Source organism: Parasteatoda tepidariorum, chromosome 4 (genome assembly GCF_043381705.1).
Source record: "Parasteatoda tepidariorum isolate YZ-2023 chromosome 4, CAS_Ptep_4.0, whole genome shotgun sequence".
In the NCBI taxonomy this organism is placed as follows: Eukaryota; Metazoa; Arthropoda; class Arachnida; order Araneae; family Theridiidae; genus Parasteatoda; species Parasteatoda tepidariorum.
Window position 1 is genome coordinate 23330778 of NC_092207.1, and position 19917 is coordinate 23350694.

The 19917-nt window shown below is 27.2% G+C and overlaps 2 protein-coding genes across 6 annotated transcripts in view; one reads left to right on the forward strand and one right to left on the reverse strand.

Moving 5' to 3' along the window:
* LOC107439521 (Tyrosine-protein kinase Src64B) overlaps window positions 1-16573 on the reverse strand; it is a 30846-nt gene extending 14273 nt beyond the window's left edge. The window contains exons 1-9 of one of the 5 annotated variants that reach the window (XM_043053315.2): window positions 15985-16573; window positions 9665-9788; window positions 9315-9575; window positions 8185-8278; window positions 7559-7657; window positions 7363-7478; window positions 5668-5817; window positions 4619-4780; window positions 2734-2993 (exon numbers count right to left, since the gene is read on the reverse strand). In XM_043053315.2, coding sequence (XP_042909249.1) covers window positions 2734-2993; window positions 4619-4780; window positions 5668-5817; window positions 7363-7478; window positions 7559-7657; window positions 8185-8278; window positions 9315-9546 — 1113 coding nt within the window. In that variant the 5' untranslated portion in view covers window positions 9547-9575; window positions 9665-9788; window positions 15985-16573. Of the gene's footprint in view, window positions 1-2733; window positions 2994-4618; window positions 4784-5667; window positions 5818-7362; window positions 7479-7558; window positions 7658-8184; window positions 8279-9314; window positions 9576-9664; window positions 9789-15859; window positions 15952-15984 lie in introns of those variants that run through there. The other 4 variants (XM_043053316.2, XM_043053314.2, XM_043053313.2 and 1 more) reach the window with 4 other exon arrangements.
* A 164-nt stretch (window positions 16574-16737) lies between these two features.
* LOC107439520 (histone deacetylase 1) overlaps window positions 16738-19917 on the forward strand; it is a 28108-nt gene continuing 24928 nt past the window's right edge. Inside the window, exon 1 of the mRNA XM_016052152.3 lies at window positions 16738-17282. Within this exon, the coding sequence (XP_015907638.1) occupies window positions 17237-17282 (46 nt within the window). The 5' untranslated portion in view covers window positions 16738-17236. The remainder of the gene's footprint in view (window positions 17283-19917) is intronic.

Consider the following 19917-nt stretch of genomic DNA (forward strand, 5'->3'; position numbering starts at 1 on the left):
GAAAAAAAAAAAAAGATCACGGTTGAAGATAAATCATTTGAATAATTTAGATCTGCTTTATTCTGTTTTATTAGTTCTTACATTACTCAGATATTTTTGTAACGAAAATTTAGACGGGGGCTGTCATAGCCAGCCAAATGCATGTGGTTACATTATGTCTACAATTTAAAAGTGGTAATCTTTAAAGATAAAATCAAAGCTAAATTTTCTTATCTAAGCATTCGTTTTAATTTTTGAATTTTACAACAGTTTACTTTAATAAACAGTATGTTATTTTAATGATAGCACACATTTTCCGGAAAAATAGCTGGATGTTAATGTGCATCTAGCTACCACTTAATCTGCTTTATTGATCCAAACTGTGAAATAGAATTTCATCATGAGATATTGGGTGATCCAGAAACAGATGCGTTTTCTTTTTTCGATATTTAATAACGGATCTGTATTTTATTTAATGCTCACTTAATCTCTCTTATTTCTGACATTATCTGGACTTAATTCTAATTCAGGGTTCGTAGCCAAATCTTTCAACAAAAAATAAGCACCTTTTAAGTACTTTTTAAGCACTCGAAAAACATTTTTTAGGCACTATGTACATTAACAAAATAATTTTCAAAGACTTTACATGATCATGATAAAATAAATTAGAATTTGACAAAGTACTCTTTTCTAGTTTATATTAGCCATTAAAAAATAATCAAGAGATTTATGGCTCGATTTCAGAGGGTGTAAAATGAAGCTTTAGATTGAGAATATCTTGCAAAATGCAGCAGAGTTGCACACGAGAGTGCAAGAATCTCTCCGAACCCAGCTCACTAGATGCACACGCGGACTCACAAGTATTTCTTCAAACATGTAAAATGATAGGTGCTTTCATACGCTATGGGCTGACAGTACGCTGAAATTGATTGTGGTTGAATGAATTCTGAAAACGTTGAATAGAAAAATATGAAAAGCACGTTTTTATGTAAAGAAAATCGACATTCACTTTCATAAATCTCATTTTTGAAAAGGGAAAATTAAGCACTTTTTAAAAACACCCAATAAAAAAGCACCTTTAAGGGCTTTCAAAAAACGAAAATCGAAAAAAGCACCCTAAAGCACTTTTTAAAAACACTATGCACCATGTAATTAATATGCAACATATCTAAGGGAAATTTCAATAATCAAATACAAAATACAGGATTTGTTATGAAAAATTCCCATTGATGAAATTTTCAAGGTCCCCTAGAGGAATACATATATTACTCTTTTTGGTAGAAAAAAATCATTCGCCAAAATACAATTGTTTTGTTGAATTTACAGTTTTATAGCATTTGGTAAGGTGGCGAATGCTTAGAGCTGGTCCTGATTAGTTTCAAAATACAGGGAAACAATTTTTTTTTAAAAAAATCAACCAGTGAATAACAACTTAATGTACCATTTTTAAAATTTTTGTGTTTACTGAATCGTTAATTATATTAAAATAACTTTAAATACACTGATTAAAAAGAACAATTTAAATTTTTGAAACAACTTATCTCCATCATACAAGATTTGATTCTGTCTCCTAAGAATAATAAATAAGTACATGACGCCCTAATTCAGTTTTATAAAATTTCAATTTTGTCATTTTCAGACCTGCCAACCTTAGAAAATAAAAAAGCAGGAGACTCTTTCTGTATCACGACATAGCGCAATATTGAAAATTAAACCTGATTCAGACTTCCTACAAGAACTTTATTTCAAAATATTTTATTTACATTACATAAAATAGACCACAATAAGATTCTGACACTGACTAATAAAGATACGTGTTCTTACGATAAAATATAAGGTTCTATAGAATTATATTAAAACATATCTTTTGATTTTTTCAAATTTAGGAAGAAGTTCAAAACTAACAAAATATGTCAATAATGAATACAATACTTTATAAATGCATTTCTTAATTTTTTTTTTAACTGCTACTGTTTTAAAACTGCAGATGTTGCTGATTTAGCATTATTTAAAAAAAAAAAAACTGGCATCTGTAAAAAGTGAAAAAACATTTTGCCTAATGGTGTCCAAGATATCTCCGATTTTGCCATTTCATTGGTTATTGCTGCTGTTTTGGTTCACACTCACCATAATTTTTAGTGATGTTGCTATGGGGAAAAGTTTTTCCAAATAAATGCCCAGCATGATCTGAAGCACAAGTTGGGAAGGCACAAATTGTTGTTTTTTTCCTCTATCTTGCACTAAATAGAAAAAAGCAGGAGAAAACACCCTGAAGGCCTGAGGGTGAAGATTTGAGGCAAAAGCAGGAGAGTTGGCAGGTCTGCATTTTTATATAAAATTCATAAACAACACATCAGAGAGAATAGGTAAGAAACTTCAATTACATCTGTTTCATTTGTGGACTGTCTCTCAGAGCTCAATTTTTGCAGTTTTAGAATTATAAAATTTATGTTGGACATTAAAAAAGATAAAGCAGAATCATGCAGAAAAGTGATGTCTGAATTATAAGGAAAATTTTACTGAAAAAGTCTAGAAAAAAATTTTTTTAGAAACTAAATTTAAAATAAAAAAAAATCTTTATTCTTTATGAAAATAGAAGTATTGTCATTCATGGAGAGTAAATATATTCATACATAGTAGTACTTTTATTTGTAATAGAAGTAAACACAATACCATGTTTTATGACTGATGATAATAAGCATTTGGAAGGAAAAAAAAGTGGTAGAACAAATAAGGAGGAAAAGCCTATTTTACCTGTGCTGCCATGTCAATAAGAGCATGAAGCCTCAGATTTTTGCCTTCTTTATTTCTTAGGTATTCTAAAAGACTTCCATTCACCATATACTCTGTTATGATAAGAATAGGTTCTTCTTTAGAGCAAACAGCAAACAAAGATACTAGTTTTTCATGTCGGAATTTCTTCATTATTGTAGCTTCTTGTAGAAATGCTGATGGAGCCATGGTTCCTGATTTTAGTGTTTTAACAGCAACTTCTGTTGTTCCTTTCCATTTACCTAAAATTATAATTCAATTAACAAATTGAAAATGAACACAGCAAATAAATTTAAGGAAATTTTAAAACTACACAAATTTAAGATCCAAATTATTATTTATTTTATTTATTTATTTTTTACATCCTTCGTTGAATAGCCGACCTAGTTTTTTCGGGTTTATGACTACTAATGTTTAACTCTGTAGTTTTGTAATTTTTAAAACAATCCAGAAGACAAGGAAACTCCTGCATCAGTACCCCCAGAGGTACGATTTGCTATGGGAACATGGAGGACTTACTGAGAGTTGAAATTATTAAAAAATTCAGAACATTTCATAACATATACTAGCTTTATGTATACCTTGATTACCATAAGTAAGGCTATATCTACTCTCATCAGCACTGGCTCTAAACGCCATTGTGTACCCTGGTCTTCTTCAAAAGTTTTTCACAGTTTTCAGAAACTGATCCTTAATTTTTGCTTTCAGCATGGCAAAATCTGCTTTCAGGCAGTCTATTCAAATCTTTTTAGGCCTTTCTCTTACTCTTCCAAAGAAAGAATTGGCAAATAAAAATCATCAGTGCTGCCAGTTAAGATCTCTCGCCAATCTCATTCAATTTAACTCAAGTGATTTCTAAGTCTCACTTTAAGACATTATATAGTTTAAAATTACTTTTTCCCTAGGTGTCATCATTTGAAACATTACTAGAAACTCCTAAAATTTATTCCTCCTTCATCTCGAAGTTCAACTCTCTGAATCATAACTGGTTCTATCTATACCTTCAATAGAATTTCTATCTTTTTAATTAAATGAGATTTCTACTAAGATCCTAAATTAAAAAAAGTAAGGATTTGCTGCAAATGCTTTTCCGCATTTCAGGATTAATATCATTATTAACATAGCTGCCAACATGGATAGAAAAAATCCAGTAGATTTTACGAAATAATATAAATTTCATGATAACTGTTACATAATGTGCTAAATATTTGACACATAGGGAACTTTAGAGATTTTTATAGTCATCAAAACAGAAAAATTTCAATATAATTGGGATACTTGAAATGTTATGTATTATGTTTATTTATAATTTCAAATATTAATAGGTATTTAATTCATCAAAGAAAGTCAAAAGACCTTCTTTTAATTAATTTAAAAAGAGAATTCTAAATAAAAATAAACTGAACATTTTAGAACAAAAGAAGCTTTGAACTGATTTCCATAAATGAGGTTCGCTTCATTATATATTAGTAATACTTAGTTAATTATTCTAGCTAGCAAGCAATAATCTGTACAAAAATTCTACTTCGATAAGGAATTTTTTTTAGGAAACTTACTCAATTTTAGGGAATTTTCTAAAATGTACAAATACCAGGAGAATTTTAATTTAACCAGCATTAAACGACCAGGAGTAACTGGAAAAGTCCAATAGTCTACTGGAAAATCCAGTAGAGTTGGCAACTGTGTTATTAATCTAATCATCGAAACTAATTTCAAAAATTATGGATAAAATTCTTACAACTTATACTATCATTTTACCCTTTTATTGCTGATTACTAAGTCATTTAATTACGAAATAAATTTCTGTTGTTGCTTTTGTTGGAAGCACTTATTTAAAATTGTAATAAAACAATAATGGTTAACTTACCATACCAAACATCACCAAAATTTCCACTACCTAATTTCCTAATAAGTTGTAATGACGATCTTGGTATTTCCCATTCATCCCTGGTATCTGGTGAAAGATCCCAAAGATGTGGCTTTGGTTTTGGACAAGGGATTGTCAGTTTATGGCACAAGCCATTTGCTCCTTCTGAAACAAGTTTACATTTAAAAACTCATCCAGAACCACGAAATAACTGTTTTTCAAAGTTTATTTTCACAAATTATCTTCGTTGCTTCCAATATAGATCTAAGTCTTTATCTCATGTAAAAATTTTAATACATTTTTCTTTTTAATAATTCATCAATTAAATATGCAAATTAAAATAGACTAAATTAACAAACTTAACATTTAAGAAACAAAATTGTGTGCCTTTAAACAGAAATAATGATTAATATTAATACTATGATACAATTTGAAAAATCATTATAAATATTTTTTTAAGAAAAACTTTAATTTGTACACACTAAGATTTAAATCACTTCATTTTAAATTTTGTAGTCATAAGTGCAAGAGAGTCTGTATTTTATTAAATCTGAAGGAAGCTTGCATTAAAAAAAAATTATGATTATTTGTTTCAATAGTGAATATTTTGATTAATGAAGTTTAAAAAAATAGAAATCAAATAAGTTTTATATATAGTGGAATAATATGGAATATTAAAATAAGAGTGGTAAAAAGATAGCTTGCTGACCTTTTTATGCTTTCCAAACTTAAAGTTTTCCCTAATTTTCCTAAAATGTTAATATTTTCTTCCAAAAAAGCACTTCATTTTTACTAAATATTGATTGCTATATGTTTTAAAAATCCATTAATCACAGGAAAAAATGTGAAATTAACAAATTGAAAGGAAAAATAAAAGTTACTTAGTATAAAACATGACATAAAATGGCAAAAAAATTACAAAATGCCAAATTTAAAAAAAGAAAAAAATACTAATGAATTAGCAGCTTATAGTAAATGAATGAGAAAAGGGTATGTGAAAATAAATTAATATATAGAAGAACTATTTTGTTTACAAAATGTTTACGTACCAGAATAATAAGCGACTAACTCTTGAAGTGTAACAAATGTCTTTCTCGTAGTTACATAGAAACCACCATTATCCATAGCTTTGATTTTATAATGTTTAACATGATCACTTTTTTGATGCTCCCAATCTTTTATAGATAAAGAATATGCTCCTGAAAATTTAAATTAAGAGTAAAAATTATATTACAACCATAATAAACAACAAAACTACTCTGAAAGACTAGTCCCATTAACAGAAACTGATTTTAACTCTGGTAACAATTAATAATAACAGCAAACAGGAATTGTTAGAAAAATAAAGGACATTATTTTTTAATATACACGTTGATATGGTCATCAGACTAAAATAAATATTAAAAAAAAAACTAAAAGGCTAAATTTGAGCTAAACATAAATAAAGTTGAAACAGCTTGAAAAAATTAAAATAATGATTGAGTTATTAGTGCTTTTTTATGTTACTACTTTATTATTTCTTTTATAAAAAATTATACCCTACAATCAATTCAGACATTTTACACGTCTTATTTTCAGTGATAACACAAATTTTATTTTGATTGTTCTTTTTGATTGCTTTTAATGTTTTTTAATCATTTTAATTTTAAAATTTTTTTCTGATCAAATTTAATTTTTAATGATCTTAACGCTTTTAATCTACTTCAAAGTTGCCTTATTGTTATTATTATTTTAGAGTCTAACCCAGAGATACTTTATTATTCCAACAACAAACAACTCAAAATACTTAGGAACAAAAATAACCACTTGATGCTAAAAATTTAAAACTAATAAATATTAAAAAAGGTTAATAATCTAGTAACTAATCATTGATTGGATATAATGATAGCAAATCAGATGAAACTAACACAAAATAAAAAATCTTAAAATCCACCACCTAAGCAAATGGGACTTAATAGTAACAGAGTGAATTTCTGTACATTTTTTTTAATCTTGAAGATATGTTCGAATTCGAAACATTTAATCAAATTGATTGTTAGCCCAATTGTGGAACTGATTGATACTTCAACAGCAAACTAACGAAATTTTTTCCACACACTTGATGGATTAAAATGCCAATTACAGGTTTAATAATTTAGATTTAACACTAGAATAATTAGGAATGTAAACATATTTTTAATTTGCCCAAAATATTTAGTTATAAGCAATTTATTTAAAACAATTTGTCATTGTTTTGAACCTTTGCTTTCAGTATATATTTAAGATCGAATTTTGTGTATTATTTTTTTGTGAAATAAGGAATATACATGAGAATGAAAAGGACAGTCAACTTGATAAAGCAAAAAATGTGGCTTATGTTTCGAATTGAAGCTATTAACCTGTAAAATTAGGTAAGGTAAGAAGGAAAAAAAAGGTCATGTTTATTTGATTGGCACTTCTTTTTTTTAAATTCACAACATGATAGATATTTCTCATCAGTGTTGAAACATAAATTTAAGTTTTTTTTAAAAAAAAAAGATTCTGCATAATTAAAATAATCTTTTTATCAAAGAAAAAAATCTTATTTTTTAAATTGTGTTAATATTAAGTTTCCTCACATACAAGGTTCAACAAGAACAATGATAAAAATGTTAGTATTTTCTTTTCTTTTAAATAATGAAGGAATTGCTCAGAGAAAATTAGTAACCACTTTCATTCATTATTTTCCCTTTAAATGTCATGCAGATAAGTAAAAGTTTCCAAACCTTTTGTAGTACCTGTAGTTTGCTCACAGTTGCGAATAAGGAAAGCTCCCCTAGGATTTGATGGCAGCATAAGCATCTTTTCAGCTTCTTTGCGAGATACACGGCCAAAAAACCAGCTAAACAAATATTTTTTTTAAAAAAAACTATTATCTGATAAAACTAAATACCACAATAATTTAAATGAAATAAAACTTACTCTTCACTTTCCACAGTCTTTTCAGGAGCAACATAGTTGCGAGGCACATATCCATTTTGTTGATTGGATAAATGACAAGCATGCCACCAATCAGGATCACTAAAATAAAAGAAAACAGAGTAAAAATAACATGAAGCAGAAAAATTGGGTACTTGCACTTCAAAAAGAAGATCACGGATATCCACACATTTGACCTATGGCGTCAGCACGAGTTCATTGTTTACAAGCAAACGAGTGTGTTTAAGTCCAGCTGTTTTTCCACATAAAATAGAATTTTAATTAACATGAAGTTAATTAAATACAATGGCGTATCGCTGAATTTGTTGAAATATAATTCTGTCATCTAGATCTTTTACTTAACTTAGATTTATTATTTGTCAATGTATTTTATTGTAATTGAGGTATTTATTTTTATTTTTTGTACCTGGTAAATTCGATACATGATTAGTTTATTTTCTACATGGTTTTGTGCCTGTCTTTGTGTTAAGTAAGAAATATATAGTGAAAGTGTTGAATTTTTAAGTTTGCTCCAGCTAAAGCAGAGATCAAATTTATCAGAGGTCAAATAAAAAAGGCACCTACAATATTATTATTAGAAAATTTAAAGACTATGATTATATAAATACCTGTCATCAAGAATTCCTAAGCGATCACCTTTTCTGAAGCTGAGATCACCTTGGTCACGAGCATTGTAAGGATACAAAGCAACAACAATTTTTACTAAAAATTAAAACCAAACTTAGATTGGAAATTTCAGTTATCATATTACAATGCTAATAATATTCATTAAACTATAACTTATTAAAAAGTTTTAAAAAAATTACAAGTTTTAAAATAATAAGTAAAAAAACATTTATAAAAAAAATAAGCAAATACAGGGTGGCCACTCAAATCAGATTTCAAATTTCCCTGATTTTTCCAGGTTTTCCAGATAAAAATCTTAAAATTTCCAGGTTTTTGTTTCTTTTTTCTTACAAANGTGGCCACCCTGAAATAGTACTAAAAAGCATGTGACAAAAAGAAAAAAAGTATACAATAACCCCACAGCTGCCAACCTTAGGAATCAAAAATTAGGAACACTATATGCGACAAAATTAAACGCACCAATTACGAGAGTAAGACAAAAATTTAACTATTAAATAACAACATTAATATTTAAATAACTTAAGTAAATTAGTAAAACAAAACTATAAACACTATCTTTTGCGGGAAATTTATAATATTAATATTTTATAATTAGGAATACCGGTATAATAGTTTAAGAACAACCACTACCCATTAATATATAATTATTATTCACCAAATTATAAAAGACAGGTGAATAATAATCTACATCATAAACAAATATTTCTGATACAAGTCTTTAAATACTACAATAAATTTTTTTACAAATAATAATAATTGTTTAAGATTCGATTTAGTGAAATGATCAGCAACAGCTATTGGAATAGTATTTTCCAATAAAAAGTTACTAAAAATTACTTCTGCACAATAATCACATGAAGCACGCTTGCGGTGATCAGAACAAGGGATTGGTTTAAAAGCAAAAATACTGCAATTTTACGAATATTCGGATTTTTAATAAAAATATCAGATTTTCAGAGTTGATTTAAAAATTAGGAACAAATCCGAAAATTTCTGAACAGTTGGCAGCTATGTAAACCCATATTGAACACAAATTTTGTTTACATTAAAACATCACTTTAAAAGTATATTCTGAGAATTATCACACAATTAAGAGATAAAATTAACTCACAGCAGTTGTTTCCTTGTCTAATACCATCGGGTGAAAAATTTGGGATTGGTGTATTAGGTGTGCAATTAGGATAGCGCTGACGCTCATGAAGCTGAGTTATTCCACCATTTCCACTTTCCATTCCACTGTCACCGGACATGGGAGTTTCAATGGTGATTTCAGGATTGTCCCTAAGGCTGTGTTGAGGCATAATCTGTTCATGGTCACTCTTTTTTACACAAATATTACCCATGACAGAAAGCTCGGGTATTCAGTAAATAACTAAAAATAATGATTAAGTTTAAAAATTAATAACAATTGATTAGAGAAAAAAATAATTTAAAAATCAACGAATATTGAAGATAGCTTACAAAAAGACAAAATTAATTAACTATATTCATCGGATGGATCAAACAAGTGAGCTTGACTGTGAATATATGTCCTCCATATTCCCAGTTTTCTAAATTGATCAACCTTCATTATGATCTTTTAAATCTGAAATTTAAAAAAATTTAATTACTAGATAATAATTATNTGTTAAATATGCACGGATCAAACAAGTGAGCTTGACTGTGAATATATGTCCTCCATATTCCCAGTTTTCTAAATTGATCAACCTTCATTATGAACTTTTAAATCTGAAATTTAAAAAAATCTATTTACTAGATAATAATTATAAAACATTTTTTTTTTTAAGAAGTAGGTATTTCTCACACGACAGAATAGCTCAGCAGTTCTCAATTTTTTTTCCTCTTTGCCATGGAATCTTAAGTGATCAACCTTCTTTTGCAGAAACCTGACTATTTTCAAGAAAGTACATAAAGACAATTGTGAACGCATTTACCAATATATGATTCCTTTATTATGAAAATACTAATTTAATAAGAGAAATTTCTTTTCATTAGTTTATCATTAAATTTGGTTTTATGTCCAACAGCTAAATTCTTAATACTAGAACTGAATCTAGTACAGTTATGAATTTCTTTTTTTTGGTGTATATATGCATAAGTTGAAAATTAGCAGGCTAAGCCAAATTATAGTTTTCTTAAAAATGAAAATAATAAAGAATGGCTGTAAACTTTGAAAATGGTTATTAACGAAATTTTTTTCTTTATAAACAAATTCAGTTACTTCATTTTGAATTGAAAAGCACATTTTGAAATACTAATGCAATATTTTAAAAATGCATGTTTTTTTCATAATTCATTAAATATATTGCAGCTACAAAAATTAAAGTTTTTAAAAAACACTTGCTATATTTTTTATTGGCATTTTACTTTAAATGATTTCATACAGGGAACTCAAATATTAAATAAATAATGGATTATTGATTGGAAAACATAATTAAAGGTTTCCAAAAATCATTACTGGTTAAAAAAAAAAAACTATCAGAACTCCCTTTGACTCTTTCACGGAACCCTAAGGTTCCACAGAACACCATTTGGGGAAAACTGGAACAACTCCTACTAACTCATAGAATAGCTGCATATCCAGCTCCCCAAACCAGTAATTGCTTTGTACTTCGTTTTGTTACTCATTTCGAAGCAAAAATTTCATTTAAAAAAATTGTTCCATTTCATATATTATATTTAACTGTTGAATTCCTCAAAAAATGGCCCTTTCAGATGTCAACCCAGTAGAAGCATTTCTCTGGATTGAAGAGTAGCGTGGTGTTATTTTTCACAAGTTCTAAACATTTTTCCTACGCCTATATAATTTCACATTTCACAGTAAACATTGAGTATAGCGCACAGAGAAGCAAAGTTAAGAACCGAAAATAGTTTAAAAATTAGTACCAAAAACAGCTTTACGAACTTCATTTTAAATTTTTATTATGATAACTTAAATATAAGATAAATTAATAAAAATATTCCTTTATATACAGTTGTGTATTTTTTACAGAAGTATGCAATAGAAGTGGAATATTCCCTGAACTAGTGGACTGGTCTAAATATTCTTTGTATTTCGAATATGTAGAACAAAAAGTTAGCTTTTAATCAGTATAAAAAAAAAATAATACATCAAAGAAGAAAAAAATTAACAATTTATAGACTAAATACAGTAGAAAAGTGAAAAGGTTTTAACATTTTATCAAATTTTAAACTAAAAATAATTTTAATACAGATACTTGATATTTGTTAAATAATTAACTTAGGGTTGGCAATTTATCGTGAAAAAAAATCTGAAGTATAATTAAATTCTTTTAAAATAATTAAATATAATTATTGGAGCAGTTTGCAATAAAAGAAAATAAATTCCTTCTAATTATGTCTGAAGTAAATCACTTTTTAATTTTTCTGAAATTATAATATCTATCAATTTATTAAACTTTAAAAGTTATCCACAATTCAATCTCCCTTGTACTTAAATGATACAAATATTTGTTTAAATTTTTACACAACTCATATACTATTCTCATACAACTCACACACATTTACCTTTTTTAAGCACACAAATAACTTGTACTTTTCATATGTAAAGGCAATAAGTATTTTCCAGACCATGTAACATTGTACAGAAAATGCATTGGTGGAGGAATAAAATATCTATAAATAGATTTTCTTTACAATACACAAAAATATATAACCTGCAGAAAACAGAACAGAAAGAATAAAGAAGAAAAGAATTTATGGGCTAATTTTTCAAATTAAACATTAAATTATAAATTAAACCTAAAAACTATTTTGTGACATCAAAATAAATTTAAAAATGAATAGGAAAATGTACACTTTTATTTATTTTCAAACAAAATATTTCAATATTATAGCATACTAACTTTATGTACTAAATATTTCAAATATTGCGTTCTTGCAATATATAAGCCCATAACATTTTAATGAATCACAATTTCCATATCCAACTGTTAAATATCATTACAAGAAATTAAAATAAAAGTAACAATTCAGGAAAATTGAATAAAATACAACATATAAAGCTGCCATACTGAATATTGACACAAAGGAAGTTGCAGCTCTCGAAAAAGTGGAAGCTTCAGTTTCCTTCCTGATTGCAAGCATTACACACTTATCACCAGATTCGAATTGATAAATAAAAAGCTTAATAATATGAAATTTATCAGTCAAACTTCCATAACATTAAACTCATCTGAACTAGATTTTAGATAAAATAAAGAATTAATTAAACTATTTTACAATTAAAAATAAAGAATAAATTCGTAAATAAATATTAATTCAGGGAAGTTTAATTTATTTTCAAAATTCAAAGCAAAATTAGAAATTTGACTTAGTTTAGTACACAGAAAAAAGAATGTTTTTAATAATATGTGATACCTAAATACAATATTATGTTAAATATGCACATGCAGAGTTTAAGAAAATACGGAGGAGGAATTAGGAAGTTTATAGGATTAACAGTAGAGAAATCCTAATTGATATAAAAAGTTTTTAAAAGAGAACTCATCTGAACTAGATTTTAGATAAAATAAAGAATTAATTAAACTATTTTACTAGCAAAAAAAAAAAAAAAAANATTAATTTAGGGAAGTTTAATTTATTTCCATAATTCAAAGCAAAGTTAGAAATTTAACTTAGTTTAGTACAGAAAAAAAAAGACTGTTTCTAATAATATGTGATACCTAAGTACAGTACAGAGCTCATTCTAGGCAGGGTAAACAGGGCGCAGCACCCTGCTGCCTTTTTAGTCAAAAGAATCCACCCTGTTGCCCCTGAAGTAAATTAGTGCCCAGATGTAATATACTCCATACACTTTCTTTCCTCAACCCTTCTTTATTTTTCCACCAAACTCTACAATGGATTTCTTAAACCTTTCAACGCTTTTTATTTAGTTTGTCGTTATTGTCATTACATAGACTTATATGGGAAAGGAAAAATAGCCATCACACCCCCTTATTGCACTTATCTTTGAAAGTTTGCAGTTACTTCCACTATCATTAAATCATAATTATTAATCATTTTAATTATTAAATCATAACTACACACTTAAAATGCATGCATGCATTTTAAATAAATTACTAAGATAATTAGCTCATTAACTCGCTATATATGTTAATTTATTAATAAAAATTAGTAATTAATATGATTGCTTTGCTACTTTTAGTAAAATTTAAAAAAAAAAAAATTCTTTTACTAATTGACGTTTTTTAATAGAACGTGTAAGGCCATAGAAAGAAATTATTGACTTTTTGGAATAATAATGCCCCTTTTTTAAACATTTGCTCCCTGCCCTTTTTTTCTGCCTAGAATGAGCTCTGGTACAGTATTATGCTAAATATGCACATGCAGAGTTTAAGAAAATATGGAGGAATGAGGAAGTTTATAGGATTAACCATAGAGAAATCCTAATAGACATAAAAAGTTTTTAGAAGAGAGTAAAAATTAAGTTCTGAATAAGAGAAAATTTTTAAAAGCAAAGGGGGGGGGGAATTAAATAAATTTGGATTAGGATGTAAATAATTAAATATTAACTAGTTTAGCATAATTACATTAATTTACGAAAGTTTAATTTGTTTAAATTATTTCTATAATTTAAAGCCAGGCTTAAAATCTGACTAATTTTAGGACAGAAAAAATATTTTTAACAATATATGATACCTAAATAAAATATTAAACTGAACACACACATGTAAATTTTAAGAAAAAATAGAATAGGAATGAAGAAGTTTATAGGATTAACCATAGAGAAATCTTATTGGTATAAAAAGTTCGGATAAGAAAAATTGCCCGATAAGAAGATTTGCCTTATAAGTACACAAAAAAATATACTATTAAATACCTATATAAAAAATCACACTGAATCCTATGCTATAAAAAATACCATTACTTTCTCACATAGGAATATTCTCTTACTTTAAGATTAAAACATTTAATTCAAGCAATGCTTTATTGTTTTTAATAGCAAAATGTATAATATTCCCTGACTTTAGAAACAAGGATCAACTTACAATTCACTAGTATTGGCAACAAAATCAGTTGAATTTTAGGACCAAGTACAACAGAGTAAAAATAAAAATAAAATTTCATTAACAGAAATAGGCTCATTTAATTTAATAGAATAGGTTTGGCTGCGATTGGCTTGTTTGAGTATTTTTATAAATTTAATATAACCAAATGATAATGAACCTAGAAATTAATTAAGAGTGATTTTGCAACTCCATCTAATTTAAGCAAATGAAAATGTGACAATATTATAAACATTAAAATGTTATATTACAATCCAACGGTCACACTTTAAATCATGGTCGACAAGTTCTCAAAATGTGTCATTCTGTCAGTTCTTCACTGTTTATACCATGGATAAAACTGTGTCAAAAACTTAAAAATAGCATTTATTGCACATTAATAATAGTGTTTATTAATTGCTGCCTTCATTGATATCACATTTATATCAGATATGTGACACCAATTTAAGTCTTAAATAACACATTGGATGGAATGTTTCAATTTCAAATATTAAATTACCAATTGTCATATACAAATCAAAGTATATTAATGGGAAAATGACATGAAAATAAACTCATTTAATACATAAATGAATCTGAAATATAGACTACTAAATCCTAACAGAAAATTTGCTGGAAGCTCCTTAGTTGTTGTAAAATTGATTTAAACAAGACATTTCTATGACAGAAAAAGAACTTCAAATATTCTATTACTTAAATAATTAATTGAATAAATAATTAAATGAATAATCTCAAGAAACTAAGGTGGAAAATTATTAAGTCCAATGTAAACCATCTTTAAATATTAACCCATATATTATTTCTAACAAGACTAACAATACCAAAAGACCTCTCCATTAAGTCTGAATTAAACTAATACAAATTGAATAAATACAATAAATACAGACAACCTCTTAAAGTGGGTGAATAAATGCAATACTTTATAGGAATAAGCACCTTTGTGTAAAAATATCTTGTTTTCCTACTTAATACTTAAAAAAAATGAAAATATCAACAAGTGATGAAAGAAGAACCACTAATAATCATTCTGCATAGTAAACAATAATCAATTTTAAAAAAAAAAAAAAAAAAAAAAATTGCTAATTTTCTGGNAAAAATTAAAAAAAAAAAAAACCTTACTTACAATTTAAGTGTGTAATAAAGGGAAAAATGTGAGATGGTAATCTTACTAAATATGAAGAAGCAAATTATTACAAAACAAATGTTTTAATTTTTTAAAATTTAATTTAGAAATATACGGAACTATACGCAAGCTTCAAATTTGAATGTAAACAAATATAAATATTAGTCATGCATGGATTGTTTTACAATATATATACATTAGAAAAATAAAATAAGTGCACATCTTAAAACATTTGTTCAGATACGTTAAATTCTAATTTAATTAAGATATGATATGCATGTGGAAATTGCAATTGTGCATTAGACCTCAAAAACTACTAAAGCAGATTATGCGTAAAAAAACATTAAAAATCCACTTAATGTTTACAAATAAGTAATCATTTTTTATAATTGAGAACTATTCATTAAAATTACTTAATGAAAATAAACATTTCATCGATTAATATGTTTGCAAAATAAGATCAGCACTACTAGATTAGTAAAGTAAATGAAATTGTAGGTGAACCTTCAAAAAGTTTTCATAACAATTTAAAGTTTCTAATTTCAAATATCCTTAATTTAAAATAATGAATTAATAGACAATGATGAGATATACACCCATGATAAACTGGAACTGTAATAACAACATACCTACACCATTCGTTCATTTTATTTCCCTGGCCTTTAGGGTTAATTGGTAATCAGGAGTGACAGATATGCCTTTCTTTTAAAGTGAGAACTATTTAGAAAAAAACAATTTCAGAAAATTTTATTCTGTGAAACATAATTCTTGAAATTGACAATTACAAGTTTGCGGAAATGCCCAATGTGCAGTTCAAGAAAGCTAACCAACGAAACCGAGGTAGTTGTCCTCGGAAAATAGAATTAAATAAATAAATAAATAATAGAAGGAACTCCTGAGTTGATCCTTAGTTGTTTTCAAGCAAATTATACCCATGCAACTCAACAAACAGTCTCGACCGATTGTCGTTCGTAAATGGTTTTAAATGTTCTAGCCTGAACTAAACTGTTTTAACTCAAAAGTTTCGAACATTTGAAGAATAATCTTTGTGATATTTGCATGAAAATACCCTTTGATCAGAGCCGACGAATCTTGTAAGGCGAGTTTCTTTTGAAACAGAACTGAGGAAAAAGGGTTCCATCTTTTAAAATTTAAACTTCATAAATGGTAAAAATTAATCAAAATCTAAACATATCGTCAAAATCCTTAACTTCCATCAAAATCGAAACGAAAATAAATTGAAAAATTTCTAAATTATAAAGATATTCGAATGAGAGAAAAATAATCTTTATTTGTATTAACAATAACATAAGTGATTAGTTCTTTATACTGCAGACTATGTTTTTCAATAAAATTTTAAATAATGAACTATTTGAGCAGTTTAAAGCTCGAGTTTGAACCAACCAAACGCAGTGGCATTATCATTGCTTATATCGTTATTTTTGTTTTAGTTTACTTTATTCGATTTTTTATCTCTTCGTTTGGCGCAAAGAAGAATTATTTCTAGAGTTGGTTCTTTTTACTATTCCTGAACATTTATCAAGTGGGAAAGGGGGTGATCTGCTGATGGTAAAAGATCAGATAAAAAACTGATAAAATGTCAGTGCCAACAATTTTGGCCAACACCATTTCCTTTTTACATCTTTTTCCGCTCGAAACTTTAACATCTTGGCATTAATCGTAACTCTAAAGTGTAGGGTTAACATAAGTTGGTCTTTCAAGACAGAGCGGTATTAATCAGAATTTAGAGGACAAAGAAATTTATTTCAAAATTTTTCTGGCATCGAGAATTCCGGATATATTTTTTTGGACAGTGATGCCGAAAATGTTTGAGCGGGTGTAATTTATTTATTTAATACTTTGTAAAATAATTGCATAAAAATGACTGCACCACATTCTAAAAAGCGTGTTTGTTACTACTATGATGGTAAGTTAATTTTTTTACACATAATATAGGATTAATTAGCTATCATAGGATTTAAGAGTCTTCTTTAAGTGAAGAGGATTTCCAGTATTTCCTTAATTGTGATTTTACTCCATTATGGCTCACTTATTCGTTTGAATTTGGCTTATATATATATATTTATTAAAATTTATTCTTTCAATTTTATTGAATGATTTCTGATCATTTAAAAAATTATGACGTTCATGATCATATAGTGTACATTGTGAATGTATAACCGTGCTTTTACAAGCATGATTAGACAAGCGTTTAAATTTCCTTTTATTGGCTTTTATTTCTTATTACGATTGTTGTTATCAAGTATAATAAAAAGTCAGTAGTTGCTGCTCGCTTTTCTTTATTTGGTGAAATTCGTAACATCCGACTTACAAATTTTTCTGGGGAGATTATCATATCGACGGCAAGTTGAGATAGACCCCTGCACACATATATATGAACTTTCAGCAATAGGACGAAAAAAAAAATTTCATTAGAGTGTTTACCCTAATTATGATTTTCTTTTTTAAAAAAAGTGCTTAGAAATATCTTTTAAGTGCTTATTTTTTGTTGAAAAGTTTGGCTAGGCACCCTGGTAACCCACTTTGTATTCTCTTTACTTCTCTAGAATTATTTGGTGGTTAGAAACGGAGGAGAGTTCTTTTATATAGAACAGAAACTTTACTATGTCCTTTTCTGTATTCTTTCATTTGTGCTTTATTCATGTTGCCTTTTTTGCTTTAATATTGCTCTCATTTTATCTAATTTTTTGAAAAATATTTAGTTTTAATTAAAACTGGATTTTTTATTTTGATGACCTTTTTATAGTGGTTTAAACCCAGGGTTGCAAAAAACCCGGGTTTTGTAGAAAAACCCAACCCGGGTGGGTTTTATTGGGCTTTTCTAGGTTTTTTATGGGGGGGGGGGGTTCAAANCAGGGATAAGTACCTTATTTTAAAAAAGCTTATTTTAATATTAATAATTAAGTTTAATTTTATAAATTGACTTCATATAGATAATTATTACAAATAAATTGATGTGAAAGTCTAAAAAAAGTTTCTTCTGCATCACGATACAAAATGTTATGTGTACTCACATACATCACACATTTGAAACTTATTTTAACACAGGATTACTTTTTATTTATATTTTAATCTTAAAAAATATTTGCTGAAAATTTTTTATTTGCATAAAAAGCAAATCAATGGCACCGAATAATCAATGTCCATACAGTCAAATCTAGCCAGCGAGGTGACTCTCCAGTTTCCAACATAATTAGTTTCTTCTCTATAGGTTAATTTTTATTAGGCTAGACTACATATATATTTCAATAGAATAGCTCTTTAATATAACATAGGATAAAAAAAGAAATCAATCTTAGAAAAACCCAGTAAAACCCACTTTAGAGTGGGTTTTACCCAGTAAAACCCGGTTGGGTTTTTTGCAACCCTGATTAAACCACTATGGTTAAGTTAAGCCAGTGTTCTCACTAAGCATTTTTTTAGAAGGGCAGTCTGTCCAATCTGCTCTTTGATCACTATAAATGTGCCATCCTTTGTAAAAATAAGCCACCATTCCTTAAAAACACTACCTTTTTACTCATAGTCCATTTAAAAAATAACTCGCTGTTTAGATAACACACTTATAAGTTTCTCTTTTTTCAGGAGGTATATTAATGGACTTTTTAAGTTTTTTTTTTTCAAGTTTTTTTAAAAAATGCATGTTTAAATATTCATTTTTTAATAATTTTCAAGTTGAATTTTAAAAAAAAAATTAAATTGATTAGGTTTGTTAATTACAAATTTTTTTAGTTTACTTTTTTTGAAGAAAAAAAATTATGCTCAGTGATTTTCTTTTAGCATGCCTTTAATTATTATTTTTTTTTTTAATATAAATTATGAATTTTTCTCTTGCTTTGATAATGTGTGAGAACTACTTTTTGAAATTTCTACATAAAAAAATGTAAGAGGATAATTAAAAAATTGTTGATGATCAGCTTTAGTTATTATATAATATTACAAAATTTGATGAATTTTTAAGGTGATAAGTGAGTGTCTTTTTAAAACTCAATACTCAATGCCCTTGTCTGAAAGGAAAGGGTAGTGCCCTGCTCTTTTTTACTTCTAGGGAGAACTCTAGCTTAGTGTTGTATGATAATATATTTTTTTTACTCTGTTAGCTTGAGTAAGCATTTAATGCTCTATATTTTGTAATTTGTTAAAAAAATAAAAAACTTTTTTGATTATCGCCCTTCATAATAATTTTAACACTGAAAACGAAATTTCTTTTAAATTTTAGTTTTTAAAGAAAATAGTGGTAAGGGGAAATAATGTAACAAATACAATTTAAAAATTACCAAGTAGCATAGTTGACAGTCATACAACTTAGTACATATTTAAAGATATAGATGAATTATCTCGTAAGTTTTTACCTTAATAAGGCAGTTTTCATGGAAGACAAAACAATTTCCTGAAATAACAAAAATTGAATAAAAATGCATGTCTGCTATAAATAGTGAAAAACAGTTTAAATTTTCCACTCTAGATATTAATTTTTACTATTTCATTTGTAATTCAAATATACCAAAAACTAATATGCTTTTCTTGCTTTTTGATGAAATTGT